The 21,060-nt window shown below is 37.1% G+C and overlaps 2 protein-coding genes across 3 annotated transcripts; both read left to right on the forward strand.

The window, feature by feature from the left end:
• Positions 1-6,243: 6,243 nt before the first annotated feature.
• On the forward strand, positions 6,244-15,646 carry LOC132104608 (transmembrane protein 196-like). 2 transcript variants are annotated; one of them, XM_059510169.1, is made up of 4 exons: positions 6,244-6,633; positions 7,918-7,974; positions 14,001-14,283; positions 15,097-15,646. In XM_059510169.1, the coding sequence occupies exons 1-4, from the start codon at positions 6,469-6,471 to the stop codon at positions 15,108-15,110; spliced, it is 519 nt and encodes a 172-aa protein (XP_059366152.1). In that variant the 5' UTR covers positions 6,244-6,468; the 3' UTR covers positions 15,111-15,646. The 2 variants fall into 2 exon arrangements, with proteins under 2 accessions (XP_059366152.1, XP_059366151.1); XM_059510168.1 differs by having other exon boundaries at positions 14,001-14,255.
• A 976-nt stretch (positions 15,647-16,622) lies between these two features.
• Positions 16,623-19,826, forward strand: LOC132104609 (DNA-directed RNA polymerase I subunit RPA43-like). Its single transcript, XM_059510170.1, has 4 exons — positions 16,623-16,897; positions 17,698-17,839; positions 17,938-18,146; positions 19,371-19,826. Exons 1-4 carry the CDS (start codon positions 16,623-16,625, stop codon positions 19,780-19,782), a joined length of 1,038 nt encoding a protein of 345 aa, XP_059366153.1. The 3' UTR covers positions 19,783-19,826.
• The last annotated feature ends 1,234 nt before the right edge of the window (positions 19,827-21,060 follow it).

Here is a 21,060-nt window from a genome sequence, read left to right on the forward strand (position 1 = left end):
TGCTCACAATGAATCTCGTTATCTTGAAACGTTCATGATTTACAGTAAACATGGAAGATTGTTTGTGTGTTTCCATACTAAGAGTAATGCAACAGTTGCTTATCACTTGAGCAGTTGTATCAATTGATAGTTAGATCATTGTAAGGAAATGAATAGACACTCATTTGAAATGTAATGTGTGGACTGCCTTTTGAAATAGTAGCACTTTGATGTTAAGTTGTGTCATATTGAACAGGTGATTTTTGTTGAATGAACAAATGATCTGAAGTTTTATGTGTATTGTATCCAAGCAATTGAGAAAAGGGTTAGAGTTTTGAAAAATGTGCATTTTGATCATTGGTTGTGAGTTTTGTGTCTAGAGTTGTGAAAAATGACATCAAGGTTCTGGAAATAGTAACAAAGTGATTGTAAAAAACTGTAATTAGTAAAAAGACCTCTATGAGAATGTCTTAATTTATTTATTTATTTTTAATTAGTTTTTTAAATAGTTTTCCTTCATTTTGTCTAATTTAGGCCTGTTAAACATCCAAAGCGGCAAAATATCAGTTTTGGCCAAAAATGTAAAATCCTTGCATCCATAGTAGCGGTCTATGTAGGCAGCAAACAGCAAGGCAGCTCACTGTATTGGCACGGAGCCGAGTTTGCAAGTAGATGGGAATGCGAACCATCCACCTTACATGAAGAGAAAGAGCGAGGAAGAGAAAGGAGGAGAATGAACAGGCACAAACGGACTGCGCTGCGGTGGTTATAAATAGATGGAGGATGTGAGAGCGTGTGTATAGGAAGCAGCTCTTCTGTCCTACTGCAGTGATACTAATGGAAGTTAATATGGTGCAAAGAGCCAAACTGAGACACAGGAGGACAAACGACAGGACAGAACCACGGGAGGCAAATTACAGTCTCTCAAAACATATTCTGATCTTTAGCACCATAAGGGAATTCTCTGGTCTTTTCAAAGAGCAACCATGCTGTCTTCAAGTCATGCTGGAATAGTCTTATTAAGAGATTGCATGTGAACACCAGCACAATGATGTTTTAGAAAGTTAGAAAATGAATGATTAATCATGCCAGAGCACAACACTTTGTGCCAGTTAGTGAGGCAACAGGATTGCATTGCTTAACTACATTTCCCATAAATCTCTGCTTAATTATCAGCGAGAATCACAATTGCATTGATAAAGCCTTAAGATAGGCTGGTCAGCATGACCATAATAACCTCTGATGGTAGATGCTGTAAACACATCATTCTAGTTCTTAAAAGCAGTGCTTTTTTTAACTAAAACTATTAAAAATCCTTTTTATTTGTTCATTGAAATTACATAATATATGAATATTGTGTATGAATACTAAAACTAAAATAACTAAAAATACATTAAATACACACATACAAAAATACTAAAACTTAAACTGGAAAAATAAAATAAAAGCTGGTTAAAAATATTTAAACATACAGTACAATAATAGTAGCAACATAATACTAAAATGCAAGTTGTGCATGTATGTGTGTGTGTATATATATATATATATATATATATCGCTAATATTTCATTATAGTATGTTTAATCTTGCCTTGTTTTCTGAAATCAAGCAGTATTGTTTGATACTCTTTCCGAACATTGAAAATAACCATAGCCCATACAGACTCTATCCATCCAAACTAAATAAATATAAAGCTTTTGGTAAGAAAAATAACATTTTAACAACTTAAACTTATAAAAGAACTAATGACGAAATAAAATATTATAAATACAATACAATTAAATATAAATATAATAAATCTAATACAAATCAAGATTATGAAAGTGAAAGTGAAGTGACATTCAGCCAAGTATGGTGACCCATACTCAGAATTTGTGCTCTGCATTTAACCCATCCGAAATGCACACACACAGAGCAGTGAACACACACACACACTGTGAACACACACCCGGAGCAGTGGGCAGCCATTTATGCTGCGGCGCCCGGGGAGCATTCGGGGGTTCGATGCCTTGCTCAAGGGCACCTAAGTCGTGGTATTGAAGGTGGAGAGAGAACTGTACATGCACTCCCCCCACCCACAATTCCTGCCGGCCCGGGACTCGAACTCACAACCTTTCAATTGGGAGTCCGACTCTCTAACCATTAGGCCACGACTTCCCCTATTATAGTATCTCAATTAACATTAAAACATTATGGTTAAATGACAAAGTAAAATAAAAAAGATTAACCCTTTTGTTGGTTTAACTGTTTTAATGAACAAACTACCAACAGTGAACTTTTTTAAGGAAAATGATTAATTGTTGGTTTTATTTCAATTATTTATTTCTACTGTTTAGGTTTTAGTGCTGCGTTTGAGCTATTTACAATGAGCCATTGTTCAGTCATAAAAACAATATTATAGTTCAAATAAATGATGGACTTTCTCAAAGATGAGAGCTTTAGTGAGGAAATGTTCCTTTGGAGTAAGGATGGGCGATATGGCAAAAATATCATATCATGATTTTTATCAGGAAAGTCACGAGTCATGATTTTATCACAATTTTTTGTCATGTTGTCATGTTTTTGTCACCTGAATTAGTTTCTTTCTTCTTTTGAACATAAAAGGTATTTAAAAAAAAGTGGGAAACCAAACAGTTGCTGGTCCCCATAGACTTCCATAGCATTTCCCCCCTACTATCTAAATCAATGGGGACCAGCAGCTGTTTGGTTACCAATGTTCTTCAAAATATCTTCTTTTGTGTTCAGCACAAGACAGATATGAATACAGGTTTGGGACAACATGAGAGTGAGTAAATAATGACAGAATTAAAATTTTTGGGTGAACTATCCCTTTAATGACAAGCCTCAGCAAGTTTAGTACAATTAGACTGCTGTCACTTTAAGACCTGCACGCATCTAATAAACAGGTACACGTATAAAATTGCTTTCACTTTAGACATTAGATATTTAGACCAACTGTGTTTATATGTAAAACTTGTGTGTTTTTGACATTATTACAAGCAGATCGTGGAGACATTTTAATCGTGATATCACAGACCGCTACTTTGGAGAATTGTTTGTTTAATGCTAATTAATAAGACGTAGGATTATGTTATGGGAAAAATAAAGTGAATGCAAACCCTGAAGGAGAATTGGCACATAAATACTTGTTTTTTTTGTTAAACTTTGCCCATGTTAAGCATGAGAATCCAACTCTTTAACAGTGTAAATAATGCATGAAATACCCCTCTTTAAGAATTAATATCCATCCATTTTGGTGCATCTTACTGACTTTGCTAAAAAGTGAGAAAGAAATATGAATAAATTTACACTGTTAGACTTTGCTATAATTTTACAGTTACTTACGGCAAAAAGCCCAGTAAACTACCATATATATGTTTTACAGTTAACTACTGTAATATGCACTGCATTAGTAGTACTACTTATGGGTGTTTTATGCCATTTACAGTAATTTACTGTATATGGGAATTTGCAGTACATTACTGTTTGATGCAGTAGTGTTACTGAAATTTGTTCAGCTGATGAAAAACATGAATCTGCATTTTCAATTTAATGTCTGGGTAAGTGTGGTGAAATAAATTTATTTTTTAAATGATTAATTACTGATATTGATAAGCTATTGTAAAGGGGTAGTTACAGTAACTTACTGGCAACAGTGCTGCCAGTAAGTTACTGCAAAAATACAATAAAAAGTCTAACAGTGTAGCTGGTTAGCATTTTTGCCAGTTAACCCCTGCTGGCTGATGTAGTAACTACATCTTTTTGTGGTTAAAATCACTTTGTGTATGGAACTCGAAGGCATTGAGAGTGACATGAAGTGATGAAATATTGGACAATACAGTACTAGCTCTGCACTCAGAACTGTGTGATAGTACAGAAGTACCTGAAGTGCAAACAACACACCCTGTGCTTTCCTTCTTCTTTACTCATGGTCGCAGGTTCTAGAAATATCCCCACAGTTTCCGTGCTATTTCTAGATCGTCGGTCACAACCGGGTCTTGAAACTGACAATCAGTTCAGCACTTTCACATTCCCACGAACCCTGCAAACATGGGAGAGAGGGAGGAAAACACTGGAGAAGAGCGAGTTTGATGACTCAGCAGGCGGACGGGGGCGTCTTGTTATCGATTCAATGGTGAGATTTCGGACAGCTGATGTTCCCGAGCAGATTAACAGACTGATCTGGTGTGGTGCGACAAGCTATATCACATCTGGATGGATATTCTAACAGCACAATCAGCATCTTTTAATTGAATGAAACCTGCATGATGTAAAGCCTTTTTGATGCTTGTAGACAAATGGCAAAATAATGCCATTATATGCAGATTATATAAAGTACAGTTATCATTCAGTTTATTCAGACACCAGATATACTTTTCGATATACATATATATATATATATATATATATATATATATATATTTTTACTAGTGGGTGCAGCACACTGTAGTTCATTTATGTAAGTGAGGATAGCAAAATAAAGTAAACTGTGACATATTATACCCAAGAATTCTTCATGCATTGGACTACCAATAAAACTGATAAAAATTTGGGACCAATAATTATTGACACTTTGACCTGACAATGTTTAGCTTAAGTGTTATCTGACATTATCGAGATGAATTTGTTCAGACACAGTTTAACTCTGAGTTCTTGTTATATTTTATTACCATTTTCTAAACTAAAGCGAATTAACTGTTATAATGTTGAAGGTGTCCAAATAAATTTAGGTTGGACTGCATACATTATTAAACTATATATTAAAGTGATATATTTAATGTTAAATATTAATATATTTATATATTTTTATTTGAGAAATGTATTATAATTTAAGTAATTTATAATATTTATATATTAAATATATAAATTAAACATAAAAAAAATATTACAGTATATAATGATGTTCTATCTTGACTGGTAAAAGATATTAGTTAACTAGTCGTCAACAATGATTTTTCTGTCAGTAAGAAAACCCCCAGTTAACCACATTTTGCAATATGATGCATGCTTTCACGCTCTTCGTATTGATTGATTATTGGAAATCAGTGTGTAATGGGCAAAGCTCTCCATTGTTTGTGTAACTGGTATTGTGTGTTTTCTGCTGACTGAAGAACATCAGTTCAGCTGATATATAAACTAATACAAATATAGCTACCTCAAATAGGTGAAACTGTGCAATAACATTCTGCTATGTCCGCTTTAGACCTTCTGTTGTTACAGTAATGCAAACATCCTTCTGCAGAAAGTTGCTGTTTTAGGTTCAGGAATGAACTGTCTGTGGTTTGCTGCAGACACACTGAAAACACAACCGTCTCACAGAGATCCAGCACACTGCAGTGAGGACAGGCCTGTATATATACCACATAAACAACTGTCCTTGTGTGATGTGATGTTACAATGCTACTGTACATTATAGACTTCCACAGAGCGACTGGACAGTGTTTTGTTTATTGAAATGTTCTCCGTATTAAACCATTGTTATGAATTATTTAAAGAGGCAATTTAGCTGGATGAATTCCATTATTAATTATTAACCCCAAGAAAAGAAATATACTTTTTCTGGCCAGCCAGTGAAGAAGTGATATTTTAATTCAAATAAACACACCATTTATTGTGAGTGTGATCTCAGATAACAAAATGCTATAATGTTGATGATTGCTCTAGGAAATGCACTGTAATGCTCAACTCTAAAGCGGTTTTCATCAGCTTTCAAAAAGGAATCGCTGAATGCTGAATGTTTCTTCTCTGTAATTGTGGCTGGAAATGGTTTTAGGAATCAATTGCGCGTGGGAACATCCACAAATATAATCACAGAGCATCCAAATGCTACAAAAAGCATGCTTTTTGTTTCAGCATCCTATAAAAAGGAGTTTTATACGCACTATTATGGATTCGGCTCACTCAAACTCCTTCTAATAAAATGTGATTGAGTGTCTTAATGCGCTGTGCTGATATGCGCCGTTAGGTGTCCAACTCCTGGGGCGCGTTTACCACAATCAGCGCTTTCCGTACCAATGCGCATAACCGTGTGTGTGCGCGCGAGCGCGCGAGGACACCTGCTCCGCTGTTTGACAGAATCACAACTTTTCCCGCCAGATTAGATTTGGAACATTTGTAACAATTACCGTTCTAACGAATTACGTCAAGTATATATTCAGATAACGATTTATAAAACTATTTTAGAGCCATTCCACTGCAGCATTGTAAAGAAATTCAACAGTGACAGTGGGCGGAGCTTTTGCTCTAACTGAGGGAAATCGCATGGGGCAGGAGCAGAAGCATGGTAAACAGAGTCAGGAGAAGGGTAAAGTTGAACCCCTGGCGTTTACACATCATGGAGAACATCTTTGCGCACTGACTGATACACGAACTACTGGTCTATTTTGGAGAAATCACTTAAGCTGACGTTCACAGTGGATTTAATGCGCTTTGGGTTTATCTGTGGAGACATGGAGTGAAGCACCGGTCAGGAAGGATGCCCGAGCGAAGATGTGCTCCAGCCGGAAGATCATCTGGAGTTTGTTGGTTCTGTCGGTGCTGGAAATAGGGCTCGGGGTGTCCAGCATCGCTCTGGGCGCGGTGGGCATCATCCGGGTGAAAGCGGAGCACAAGACCCAGCAGGGCGACGCTTCTCCTCTATGGAGCGGAGTGTGTGTACGTATCACTTCTCGTGTTCTTCTCTAGTGTTCTTCTAAAATAACTGACCCGAATCTATCAGAACTCACAGGCACTGAATGTTTGAGTAGGATTTTATTTCTTTATTTATTTTTTGTTAAAAATGTTTTGTTTTTTAGCTAACAAGTTTTGGTTCCAAGAACGTTCTGGGAAGGTTACTTTTTGGTTACAAAAAAGGAACGTTCCAAAAAAAAAATAATAAATAAATAAATAAACGTTCTTGTTTGGTGACCCATAATAACCAAATGGGAACGTTAGGTGAACGTTCTGCGTTTGCTGGCTACCATTTTTTGGATGTACCTTTGTGAATCAAAACATGTAGACTTCAGTATACTTCATCTTACTTACAAATAACTTATTATGGAAATAATATACTTTAAAAGAATATAGTTAAGTGCGAACTGAACGTCATGATTTCGGATTGCTACTTAGTTGCATGTTATTTGCATTTAAATAAAATTGATTATAGTTTATATTTATATTAAATGAATGCTGACCCACTTAAATAGGACCTAAGTGTGTTTTTTTAAATGTAAATTCATACTTATATTGTCTTTGAATATTGCAATTCAGAATGTATAAAATATACTAACTTTAAATTTAATATAACACATTGAAGTTAAATTATAAAGTACTTCACATATGCTTTATGTTAGTAAATAAGGGTATTTCTTTAAAGCGTGACAAAAACCATAATGATTTAATATGTATTTTAATGTTTGATTTGACGTTAGTACTAAGGTCACTTTTTAAAGTGTGTTAAGTAGCAAAGTCATGAAAGTGTCTCTTTTTAAGTACACATAAACAGCCTTTTATTTCATTAATATTATGTTATCTGAAAATACAGATGTTTAGACAGACACTTTTAAGATTACAAAACAATTAAACTCGCTACTTTTTCACAATTGTAGTACCATGGGATTTTTGTAAGTACTATACCATAAAATGCATTTTTATATTATGTTGTATACAGTATTGATGTAACTGCTATTAACATTTTACCCTTGTACAGTACAGATTTTTTTTGTAAAGGAAATCTGACCTAAAACAGAATGCTACACATTCTGATATGCTATAACTTTGAATGGTTTAATAATTCATCATAAAGTTGTTTACCTCACAGATGTAGATGTATATAAGGTGTGACTCTACTGTAATCTGAATATAGTATGCTTGTGTCACAAAACCTCCGGATTTCTGCATGTTTTTCATTCAATTAATTTCTATTAAGATGCTCAAATATCATGTTTTTCTATCTCATAGTTTCTTATCTGTGGACTGTGTGGCATGCTGTGTGCATGGAAAAGGACGGGACTCATTGTGAGTACATACATTCTGCTGATCAAGTATGCATACTTCATTGTACTAGTACTGTACACTCACTCTGATACTGTAGGACACATGAAGTTACTCTGCCTGTAATTTTTCTTTTTTCATTTATTTGAAATGAAATCAGAATTAATTTAAAAACTGAATGCAACAATCAAAAGTTTAGAATATGCTACATTTGCTGTCAACATGTTGCATGTTTAATTCAGTGAAAAATGTCAGGTTGTTTTCTTGGAAATAAAAAAGTGGTTAATTAGCATTTTTACTTGACTTTTATTTTGAACTTTATTGTTTCCATAACTTCTGTTCTTTCAGACAAGTGGAAAGAAAACATAAAAAAAAAAAAACACTTTTAAGTATTTATTTTATTACCGTTTATCTATTAGCGTCTACTACATTTTGTATTTTACTTTTAATCTGATTTAATACACAAAACCAATTCGATTTATGGAATAATAATAAATAATACCCAAAATCGCCTATGCAAATAACTTTTTTGATTCTGGCTTTACCAAACGTTTAGATTTACATTCTAGAAATGTATGTGTTACAGATTATGGTGTAGTGCTAAACGTAAAACAAAAGGAAGGACGAGGATCTGGAACAAATAAGGAGTTTACTGAAGATGACGGAGAATACAGACAATATACAAGATTACATTTAGCATTAACAGAGATATAGCTTTGACACATTAACAACGCTAAACATCGACAATAACATTCAACAATCACGGACGAGGAGGAACTGAACGGGTATTTAAGCACACAGAAGGTAATGAGGAAACAGGAGACAGGTGAGGATCAATCAATTAACTAAAACAAGAAAAGGAAGAGGACCAAATAAGGAGACAAAAGTTCATAAATGTGACAGTTCGCCCCCTCCCGGAAACGGTGCGTCCTCGCACCGCAAGAGGAATACCAGTGGAGGGAGGGTGGGGGTTCTGGAGGCGGGCGAGGAGTAGGCCAGGAGCAGGTGATGAGGGAGCATAGAGGTAGGGACCAGGGCGGAGTGGATGGAGGGAGGAGCCAGGGAGGAGCCCGGAGCAGGAGGAGCCAGATGGTCCACCAGAGACCAGCCAGGACGGAGATCCACGGTGGAGTCGACGGCGGGAGGAGCCACGGTGGAGAAGCGGCCGACAACACCAGGGGGCCGACAGGAGGAGACTGCACCGGTGGGTGAGGAGCCCAAGATGGAGCAGCACAGCCACAGAGCCAGGGTGACGTCGAGGATCCGGAGGGCCTAGGTGGAGCAGAAGGCTCTGGCGACCAAGGCGGAGGCGGGGTCCTGGAAGACCGCTGTGGAGCCGGAGTGACGGAGGATGACGGTGGAACCAGAGGGAAGGAGGAGCCTGACAGGGCCGGAGGGATGGAGTGACGAGGTGGAACCAGAGGAGTGGAGTCCCGAGGCGGCGGATGGTCGACGACTGACCAAGGTGGAGCCGGAGGGACGAGGGAGCCCGGTGGAGCAGGTGGGATGACAGGCCACGGTGGAGACGAGGGAGCTAGGAGCCAAGGCGGAGCCGCTGGGTCGAAGGACCGAGGAGGAGTCCAGGGCTCGGAGGCTGGAGGCGGAGACAGGGCCTTAACATGCCAAGGCGGAGCTGGAGACTGGCAGTCCAGCGGCGAACCATCGCGCCCAGATGGCGCGGACTGAGGGTGAGCTGCGGGACTGACTGGCACCAGCAGGGATGACGAGGAACTGGCTGGTCTAGGAGGAGGAGAGAGAGGAAGGATGGGAGGAAACACAGGAGGATCAGGGCTGGACGGAACCAGCGGAAGTGGAGCAGACGGGCTGGCAGGTCTAGGAGGTGGGAGAGGGAGGCTGGGAAGGAATACAGGAGACACAGAAGATTTAGAGCTGGGTGGAACCAGCGGAGACACAGAAGATTCAGAGCTGGGCGGAACCAGCGGAGAAACAAAATTCAGGGCTGGGCGGAACCAGCGGAGAAACAAAATTCAGGGCTGGGCGGAACCAGCGGAGAAACAAAATTCAGGGCTGGGCGGAACCAGCGGAGAAACAGGAAATTCATAGCTGGGCGGAACCAGCGGAGAAACAGAAAATTCTGGGCTGGGCAGAACCAGCGGAGAAACAGAAAATTCTGGGCTGGGCAGAACCAGCGGAGAAACAGAAAATTCTGGGCTGGGCAGAACCAGCGGAAATGGAGCATAGGAACTGAATGGAGGAGGTTGGAGTGGGAGACTGAGAGGGTATACAAGGGGATCAGGGCTGGATGGAACCAGCGGAAAAACAGGGGATACAGGAATTACCTCCGTAGACCAGTCCATGAGATCCATAAGTTGCTCCATATTTCCCGAGACTGAATACAGCTCACCCTCAGTCGCGGAAGTGTGGGCAGGGCGTTCCTCCACGCCCTCGATCTCCACTAGGACTCCCACGATACACGGTGTTGCCGGCTCGCACACCTGGTCAGTCGCGCTCTCGACGTCCTGAATCGGCTCGGGCTCTGCGGCTGCGGTGGGCTCTGGCTCCGTGTGTCAAGATGGTGGCTGGCTGGTCTCTGGGTCAGGAGTGGGGCTGGAGATATCGTCCTTGGCGGTGTAGATGGTCCACGAAGATCCATTCTTCTCCAGCACCCACTCCACGAAAAGCAGCGAAATCCTCTCGGGGACCGTTCGCTGGTAGGCGTGCCTTACTCTGCTCGCTCAGGCCGGTGTAGAAAAAGTTAGAGAGCGAGCAGTCGGGGAAGTTAGTAAGGCACGCCAGATCTAAAAAGTCCCTGGTGTGGTCCTCCAGCGAACGGTCCAGTTGCTCCAGGCATAGGAGACGGACTGCTGGGATGGCCATTCCGGGAGAGGAGGAAAAAAAAAGTCAAAAAATAAATGAAAGAAAAAACGCCGCTAAAAAATAAACTATACTGTTTGGGTCCGTGATTCTGTTACAGATTATGGTGTAGTGCTAAACGTAAAACAAAAGGAAGGACGAGGATCTGGAACAAATAAGGAGTTTACTGAAGACGACGGAGAATACAGACAATATACAAGATTACATTTAGCATTAACATAGAGATATAGCTTTGACACATTAACAACGCTAAACATCGACAATAACATTCAACAATCACGGACGAGGAGGAACTGAACAGAACGGGTATTTAAGCATACAGAAGGTAATGAGGAAACAGGAGACAGGTGAGGATCAATCAATTAACTAAAACAAGAAAAGGAAGAGGACCAAATAAGGAGACAAAAGTTCATAAATGTGACAGTATGTAAATTAGTGCGTATTTAATTAGATAATGCATCATCATATGGCCACAAATATCCACATCCGAGAGCAGCTCCAGCTCACAGTGAGTGTGTGTGTGTGTAAATATCCCAGGATACGTGACTGGAGAGATGAGATTCAATTAGCCTCTTCTGAGTGGAGTGAGCCGGCCCAGCGGAGAGTGTTAATCACAGATCCATACTGAAGTGAAACACTAGGCTCTCCCACCCTACTCTCCACTTGTCTCTTTCATATCATTACTTGTTTACCTTTGCTTTCTTGTTTACAAGCTTTCAGCTTTGTCCTCAAACACGCTTTACCGTTTCTCGTTTTATGTCTCGCTCTCTCCTGCTGATTGATTTTATTTCAGGGCCTTTAGTCACTGCCTGTAATGTTATTGTACAGCTAAAAGGCAAGCCTCCCCATCAGACTGTAATGGTTACATTAACCCCAGGAACTACTCAAGAACACTTAAACATTTTATCTTCAAATGATATTGACTTTTAGTCCCAGTGGATACAGTCTCATCTCAGCAGGGGCAGATTCTTAAACAGCAAACATACTGCAGAAAGTGTGTTTTTGCTTTTTCATTTCAGTGTGGAATGTGATATGGGCTTCAGTATGAATGGAATACTAGCTTAATAGTATGCTGAGTATGTTCCAAATACTATTTTTTTTTTTTTTTTTTACAGTAAAATAATATGAGAGATGGTGTACCGTATTAGCAGAATCAATAATGCAATAATTGAAATGACAGAATGAATCTGCTTAAGTAAATGAATTATCTTATCTTGGAAATAAATGAGTTCAAAAGATTATCATTTTAATTTTAATTTTAATTTTAATTAAATGTTTTAATCTTTTGTGATTGAAGGCAAGACACTGCATCTAAAACCATTGCTATTTTGTTATTTATTCTGATCTGAAAATCAGCACATATTTAATCAGATAATGCCTCATTTTAATATTTAAACAGCATTTTAAAAAACATGTGATACATAACAATTGTCTTAATGTATAGATATTAATCAACTGGCGAAGGTATAATGAAATGTATTAGCTAAAACTTTTTTTATTCTATTTACCTGTAGTGTCTTACACTAAAATGTCTTATTACAAGTTAAAAGTATCAAATAATAGATATTTTTAATATAATCTGATCTGAGCAACCTTTTATATGAACAGAAATGCAAATGCTCTCCCTGTTATAGACCTTCTTAGTGCACCATACTGCAAAAACAAGTAGTATGTTACTACGCTAGTTTCTCCCAAAAGTACAGTATATTTACATTTTAGTAATTTGCAGACCCTTATTACTGTAAGCAATTTATCATAGCAGAAAACAATATCTGCAGTGCACAATACCAAGTAATGACAGTAACAGTTATAGCGCACTAAAAGGAGGAGTGTCATCCAGGAATCAGGATAACGTGATAATGCGCTGTGGAGTCAGAAGTCTCTTGTGTAATTTGAGGTCAGATCTGTCCTGAAGTGTTGAGGTGGCAGTTTTCTGCTGACAGATAATGTCACTGTCTGGACGTGGTCTGACCGATTATAAAATCACAGAGCAGCACAATCCATTCTCCAAGTACACAATAGTTTCATCTTCATCCTCCGTATACAGTGTTTCTGCTGTGTTGTATGCTTCTCCTGATTAATATACTCTGACCTTTACGAGTATGGAAATCAGGACATCTTAGCAAAACCAAGCAACACCCTGGAAATGCCTTTGCACTTTGGTTGTTACTTTTGCATAGACAAACACCACTTAAATAAACTGATGTTTTCATTTCAGTCTACAAGAAACAACTCATCGCTGGGGGAAATATGAACAAACCCATCGACTGGGTTGCTTTAAGCTGTGAATAAGTTTAATGTGTAACCCAACCTTCTGTGAAGTTTTATTTAACTCAAAAAGCTATTGCTTAAAAACTACCCAGAAGGTTGGGTTATACATTTAACTTATCCACAGCTTAAAACGACCCAGTCGATGGACTTGTACATATACCCCCCAGCACTATTAATTTAGCATTTGTAAACTATCAAAGCATTTGTAATATTGTAATAGTAAGATACTTTTGATAATGTGGGCATACTATATGCATTATTATTTTAATGATGCATAGAATATGGATTAATATGTAAATATTATATGCATGTTATATATGTTATTATTTTAATATTGTATGCATTATTTCAATGATGCGTTCATGCAATATACATTATTTTGCTTATGTATGCAATATGCATTATTATTTTGATATTGCCTGCAAGCAAATGTTCATTATTATTTTAATATTAAATGCATGTTATATATGTTATTCTTTTAATATTGTATTTATGCAGTATGCATTATTATTTTGATATTGCATGCAAGCAATATGCATTAATATTTTAATAATGTATGCATGCAATATGAATTATTATTTAAATTGTGTTGTCATGTAATATGCATAATTATTATGATATTGTATGCATGTAAAATGCATTATTATTTGATTGGTGTATGCATGCAATATACGTGATCATTTTTATGATGTATGCATGCAATATGCATTGTTATTTGAATGTTGTATTTATGCAATATACATTATTATTTGAATGCTGTATGCATGCAATATGCATTATTTTAATGATGTTTCCGTGCAATGTGCATTGTTATTTTAATATTATATGCATGCAAAATGTGTAAATAATGATATATCCATGCAATATACATTATTATTTGAATGTTATATGCATGCAAAAGGCACACACAAACAGCTAACATTATGCATGTTTTTCTCTCTCAGATGATATTATTTTCCTCCTGCTGCATTTGTGGATTAATTGGTGGAATCCTGAACTTCCAGTTTGTCCGAGCACTGGTCAAGCGTACAGACGCTATGCACTCTCTTCATTTGGCCGTCATGTCTCTAGCATGTCTGGGCATCAGCAGCTGCACGCTGTCCACATGGCTGACCTGCAGACTGGCCAGCAGCGAACAGCAGCGCATGTTTCTGGAGAGAGAACATTCACTACATCACTCGCACGAAATGGCAGAGAAGGTACGCAAGGAGCTGGTATGTTTGTGCAGTATGTGTGTGCCGGTGCATCTCACAAACTTACAGTCAATATTACATTAAAACTGACATTAAAGCTTACTTTCTTATTATATGGTCCTAGTCTTATTGCGACAATTATTGCGCACAAAGAAAAAAAGTCTGAAACAACTTTCCTTTTCCTGCAGTAAATGGGTGCCGTCAGAATGAGAGTCCAAACAGCTGATAAAAACATCACAATAATCCACAAGTAATCCACACCACTCCAGTCCATCAGTTAACATCTGGAGAAGACAAAATATGTTTTAAAAAGATGTTTTAGACTTCAAACTGTTGCTTCCAACTAAAATACGAGTCCATTATCCATAATGGGTGAACAAGTCCATCTAGTGTTGTCTCTCACATCAAAATTCACCCACATATTCGTCTAAAACTATTTAAATAGACTGTTTTGTCTTGTAAACGGTACTTGATCTGTGCATATTTCTCTCCTGATTCAGACAAGACGGCTTTTTCATGGGCAGAAGCACTAAAATGGATTATGTATTTTAGATGGAAGCAATGTTCTCCAGATGTTAACTGATGGACTGGAGTGGTGGAGGATTACTTGTGGATTATTGTGATGTTTTAATCATCTGTTTGGACTCTAATTCTGACGGCACCCATTCACTGCAGAGCATGTATTGGTGAGCAAGTGATGCAATGCTACATTTCTCCAAATCTGATGAGGAAACAAACTCATCTACATCATACTCATACAGTAGCTAAGAATGGAAGTTGTCTCTCTCCTGTCTGTTTGAATGTTCGTCTCGTAGAGAAACTCGGCTGTGTGTTTGTCTGCTTGCAGGAGGTTTTGGATAACACCAGCAATTGCATCTCTCAAATCTCCTACAATGGACGTAGCGCTTCTCCGTGACAGCTCGCTGCCCACATGCTCTTAACAGCACAGTTCTTCCACCTGATTGGATGAGTCAGGCTGACAGTTCTTCAGTCTGATTGGCTGAGTCGAGCTGACAGTAGAAGCACAGACGGTGTTCACAGGACATAATGTAGACAGAGCGTCAGATAACATTATTGAGCAGACAGACAGCCAATCAGTGTCCAGTTACCTGGTGACCTCAGGAGAGGTCAGAGCTGATGACATTGATGATCAGCGTACAGAAAACAGACATTTGAGTATGAAATAAGCATGCAAACAACCTTCTCTCTCTTTCTGTATCTCGTTCTCTCACCCCGTATCTAGATAAAGGGAATGTTGAATCTGAAATTGTAATCCTGATATTGTATGGTATACTGAATGCTTTGATCCTGATCGTATAAATGCACACTGTAAAATGCCTGTAAAGATATTTATGAATTTACAGTATTTTTATATAGAGGCTTCATATGAAAATGAAATAAAGATGCCAATGTGATTTGTGGCATTATGGCTGATGATTAAATCATTAACACACAAAAACACCTTTACTTTACACACCATAGATTTGTATGTTTAAATATACATATATTGTTGACTAAAACTAAAGTGCTAGATTTTTTTATTTCAATCGATGTCTTCTCCATCTATTTTTCATTAACTGCAGTTTAAAATTAACAGTTTTCTTTCTTGTGAATTTAATATTTAATAGAAGTCTTTTTCGGTTTAATTTGTATTACATGTTATTTTTAATATTGTTTTTGAATTAAAATTTATTGTTACTATAATTTTATTTTACTTTTAAATATTTCCATACTATTAGTGATGTAAATAATGCTACTTATGTATAAAATAAAAATAAAAAAGACACATTACTTTTTATTTATTCATTTATTTCTTTACGTATTTTTATATATAGGCTACATAGGACAATCCAATAAAATGTCAGATGTATTTTGTGTCATGATTGAACCACTAATCAAAAACCTTTACTTTACCCATCATAGATTTCTATTGTTTAATCTTGTAAACCAACCCAACGAAATTTTCCATAATGGCTTTATTATTTTATTTAAATCAGTGTCTTCTTCCATTTTTTATTTAATCAATTTTTAAATAAACAACGGTTCTTGTTTAATTTAATACTCAAGAAATTTTTGGTTTTCGTTATTATTTCATTTTTTTTTTTTTGAATTCTTTAATTATTATTTATATTTATTTATTATTATTATTATTATTATTTATTTTACTTTTAGAAATCTTTACTGTTACGTATGTAAATAATGTAGCTACTTAAATCACAAACAGCCGAAAAAATATATAGAATATACATTATTTATTTATTTATTTTCATGTGCAGTTCTCCTCCACTCCGCTAGCGGTCACGCGTCACTCCGCACATTTCGCATCCAATCAAGCGAGCGAACGCACCACGTGCTCCTCCGCATGTGTAAGGCATGGCGAACTGGACGCCGGAGAACGGAGCTCCGAAACCCGTCACAAACCCCGCGGACGTGTCGACGGTAGCGCAGATATCCAGCGGAAATGTCGCGGCGGGTCCGTGTCTCATCCCGTCGTTCGCGGACGCGGTGAAGCTGCTGAACGCGCGGTACTCGTGTCTGGTGCTGGACACGCACCGCAGGCACATCTCACTGTCGCCCGTGCATCTGCAGAAGAAACGCACGGGCATCCGGGAGGAACTCAACGCTGAGCTGCTCAAGTACTCCAGCAGGTTTGCTCAAACACTATGGTTCTGTGTTGTTTGTTCATTATTATCAGACTTCGTGCTTGCCTTTCAATATTTTGATACAGTCAACAAAACCATGACACCTTTAAAAATACTATGACATTGTCATTGTGTGTCAGTGCTGCTGAATAGAAGTCAGACACATACAGAAGTTTGACAATATGCCTTTGTAAGAATGTAGTCACCTTATAAAAACAGAATAAAACTAGCAGGATTACAAAATAGTAAACAATTATCCATCATTTCTGCAAAATGTGCTGTAAAGTTTTCTAAGTTTTCTATCTTCTATTCTATATTTGTGAACTCTGTGTCCCAAATTAGGTTATAATAGACTTTTTCTTTTGCTCTATAGAGAATCATTTTGCTAAATATATGCAATAATCTGTATACTCTCTTTATTATAATAATTAATAATATAATAATTTTATATAATAATTTAGTTTTGTCATAATTACCAATATATATATATTCAATCGTATCATTAAAAGTTGATATAAAATCTTGCAGATCACCATTTTTTTTTCTTCAAGATTCACTGATTTGATCATTTAAATGACTATAATTAAAGAAAATTATTTATAATTTAGTGTAATGATCGTTTATATTTATTAAATATTAATATTATTTGTTTTAGTTTTATCTTAGCTCTCTCTTGTGCCAGGGCCCCAGTTTACAAGTATGATACGGTGAACTTTTGTATTCACCTGAAACTTCTCTATAGACATCATTTATTGATAAAGATTATTGACCAGCCATTCGTTCATCCTTGTTCTGTGGGTTTGCAGTCTGAAAGGAGTTCCTATGGCGTATGACCACATTAAAGTCGTAGGACCACATGGAGATATTTATGACGATCAAGGATTCATTCATCTCCACGTGGAGGCGTCGTTCGTGGTCTTCAAACCAAAGAAAGCGTCGAAGCTCGTGGTGCGTCACAAGACCTTCATGAGCTAGAGATCGTGTTCTGTGCCTGATTATGAGTGAGTTCTTATAGTTTGTTTATTCTCATCTTGTGTGTCGCTCAGGGTGTGATTAATAAAACAGGAGTGGGTCACCTGGGCTGTCTGGTTCACGGCTGCTTTAACGCGTCGGTGGTGAAGCCCAGTCTGCTGAGCTCAGAGCAGTGGAGGGACTCTGGACTGTGTGTCGGACAGAGCCTGGAGTTTGAGGTCTTCCAGCTGGACGCCGATGCTGCAGGTGTTCTGCTGATCAGGGGACGGCTGGAGAAGAGCAGGTGCCGTCAATGATTTCTTTTAGCTGGATACCGAAAACAGTGTTTGATTATTAAAGGAACAGTTCACCCAAAAATGAGAATTTGCTGAATGTGCTCACACTCCGGTCAACCGAGATGTAGATGAGTTTGTTTCTTCATCAGATTTGGAGAAATGTTGCATCGCATCACTTGCTTTGCAGTGAATGGGTGCCGTCAGAATGAGACTTCAAACAGCTGATCACAATAATCCAGAGCACTCTTAACAAATCCATCACTAAGACATTTTTAACTTCAAACTGTTGCTTCCTGCTAAAATATGAGTCCATAACAACAATTCCTCCATCGAAAAAGTCATCTGGTCTGAATTAGGAGAGAAATCTGCACAGATCAAACAGCGTTTAAACAGTACAAAATGGCTCTAAACAAACATGTGGGAGACAACAGGAGGAGGAGTAAAAATCCTCATAATGATGGATTTGTTTCTTGCAAACACCGCTTTTGTCTTCTCCAGATGTTAACTGATGGACTGGAGTGCTGTGGATTATTGTGATGTTTTTATCAGCTGTTTAGAGAAGCACTTATTAAACTCCCCTGTTTTGGTCGATAATTTTGGCTTTCCATAACCATTTTTGTTGAAAAATAAAATGCAATTTTTTGTGACCCTGGAGCACAAAACCAGTCTCAAGTGTCAATTTTCCGAAATTTTGATTAATACATCATCTGGAAGCTGAATGAATAATCTTTCCATTGATGTGTGGTTTGTTAGGAGGACAATATTTGTCTGAGATGCAACTATTTGAAAATCTGGAATCTGAGGGTGTAAAAAAATCATCTTTGAAGTTGTCCAGATGAATTCTTAGCAATTCATATTACTAATAAAAAATGAAGTTTTGATATATTTACGGTAGGAAATTTACTAAATATCTTCATGGAACATGATCTTTACTTAATATCCTAATGATTTCTGGAATAAAAGAAAAATCTGTAATTTTGACCCACACAATGTTTTTTTTTGGCCATTGCTACAAATATACCCCAGAGACTTCAGACTGCTTTTGTGCTCCAGGGACACAGATGTCATGTAAAGCTTAAATGTAGTGTTAGAAAATCAATCAAAAATTGCAATACTTTGTAGAATAACAAATCTTAAAAAAAAAAAAGCAATACATTTGCCCAAACATTGTAATAATATTGTTTTGAGAGATAACGTGCATTGCTAATAATGATCATTTGATTGATTTTCAGAGTGCAAGAGCTCGTGGCCCAAACCGAGCAAAAGGAAATGACTGTAGAATCTGCTACAGAACCAGAATCCACAGAAGACACGATCGACACTCCAAAACACAAGAAGAAAAAGAAGAAAGACAAGCGAGAGAAAGAGTCTCTGAACGACAGCAGCATGGAGCAAACGTCAGAAAACCAGCAAACCGCTGCCGACACAACCGAGACAGACTCCAATGCAAACGGACATCACAAAGAGAAGAAGAAGAAGAAGAAGAAGAAGAAGAAGAAAGACAAACAGATCACTCCCTCTGAGCTCTCGCCGAGCGACTCCAGCGGATACGTGAGTGATAAGACCAGCAGAAAGAGAGCAGCTGAGAGCGACGACGGCCTGAAGGACGCGCCTGCTGCCAAACAGAAGAAAAAGAGCAAGTGATTACACTCACAGACCGTTTCATGAACTATACACCACGAGCCCAATGTGACTGAGATACTTTATGTGTGATTTATATTTTCAGAGTATAATAAATGTTTTTTCCTCTGGAGAATTTGCACATTTTTATTCTTCCGCCTGTAGAGGGCAGTATGCATTTCTCTTTCCACACACAACTTTCCCAAATTTTCCTCATTAAACCGTTATCATGGAATTAAAATGGGGAAAATCCCTCATTTAGACATTTTATGATTATTGTAAAATTAAAGAAATAAGCTATTATAAAAAGGTGGCAACAGCAATATGATGAGACATTTATAGCTAAATATTTGAGTTAAAACTGTCCATCACTGATTTTTAATCAGCTTTTAAACAGTTGCACTAATTACAGTTAGTCTCAACACTAAAGATGACAAATAAAAACAAAACTGGTAACTTTTTGCAGCTCTTAATGTTTCGATATAACATAAAGTTACTTTTTTTATTATGTATTATCCGTTAAGAATTAACATTCATTATAATATTTTTCAAGGATACTAAAGTCTTAAATATGGAAATGTGATCATAATGAACATAAAGTATTTTAAATGTACTATAATGTAAACAGTTTATGTGTGTATATATATTATATATTTTAAATTATATTATTATTTAAAATGTAATTAAATCTAATTACAGATATTTTTTCATTAGCATGTTTATGGAAGGTACTTTGACTTATTGTAATTAAAATGCCTGAAAAGTGTTTTATATATATATAATAAGCTTTATATAAAAAAAATCTGAAAAAAACCTAATCAAGCCACTTAAAACCAATGTTCATGAATAACAAAAAATGTAAAACCTGCTTTTTAATATCACATTAAGTTATTAAACACATTAAGGTGTTTTATGCAAAAACAAAGAGTTGATTTTTTGTGTAATCATATATTGATTATAGATAAGTTTTATCTACACAAATATAGATTTGCTGAAGTTGCTGCAAGTGTGACATTTAAAATGTATTATTTCTAATTGTATTTCAACTGAAAAAGCTTAAAACTAAAAATTACTTGCAATATATACAAAATAAATTGTCATTTCAAATGATTAGCTTTCATGTATTTTGCTTTAAGCTATTTGTTTTTTCTTACTTCCTTCGATTTATTTTGCGTGTGTTTCACAATGATAATGCTTGTTTGCTCTTTGAAAAGTAAAAAAACAAACAAAAAAGAAAGCATACATTAATACATTTTGTTGTCATGTGACAAAGCAGCAAACAGGAAATGACATCACAAACAC

This window comes from Carassius carassius, chromosome 25 (assembly GCF_963082965.1).
Source record: "Carassius carassius chromosome 25, fCarCar2.1, whole genome shotgun sequence".
In the NCBI taxonomy this organism is placed as follows: Eukaryota; Metazoa; Chordata; class Actinopteri; order Cypriniformes; family Cyprinidae; genus Carassius; species Carassius carassius.

What these genes read in the sequence shown, in the direction of transcription:
- LOC132104609 (XM_059510170.1), top strand. Translation starts at nt 16,623, where the DNA reads ATGGCGAACTGGACGCCGGAGAACGGAGCTCCGAAACCCGTCACAAAC. An exon ending in AGAAAGCGTCGAAGCTCGTG is followed by an intron (nt 17,840 to 17,937) that starts GTGCGTCACAAG and finishes TGTGTCGCTCAG; the next exon opens with GGTGTGATTAATAAAACAGG. An exon ending in GGACGGCTGGAGAAGAGCAG is followed by an intron (nt 18,147 to 19,370) that starts GTGCCGTCAATG and finishes ATTGATTTTCAG; the next exon opens with AGTGCAAGAGCTCGTGGCCC.
- LOC132104608 (XM_059510168.1), top strand. Translation starts at nt 6,469, where the DNA reads ATGTGCTCCAGCCGGAAGATCATCTGGAGTTTGTTGGTTCTGTCGGTG. An exon ending in CTCTATGGAGCGGAGTGTGT is followed by an intron (nt 6,634 to 7,917) that starts GTACGTATCACT and finishes TCTATCTCATAG; the next exon opens with TTTCTTATCTGTGGACTGTG. An exon ending in GGAAAAGGACGGGACTCATT is followed by an intron (nt 7,975 to 14,000) that starts GTGAGTACATAC and finishes TTTCTCTCTCAG; the next exon opens with ATGATATTATTTTCCTCCTG.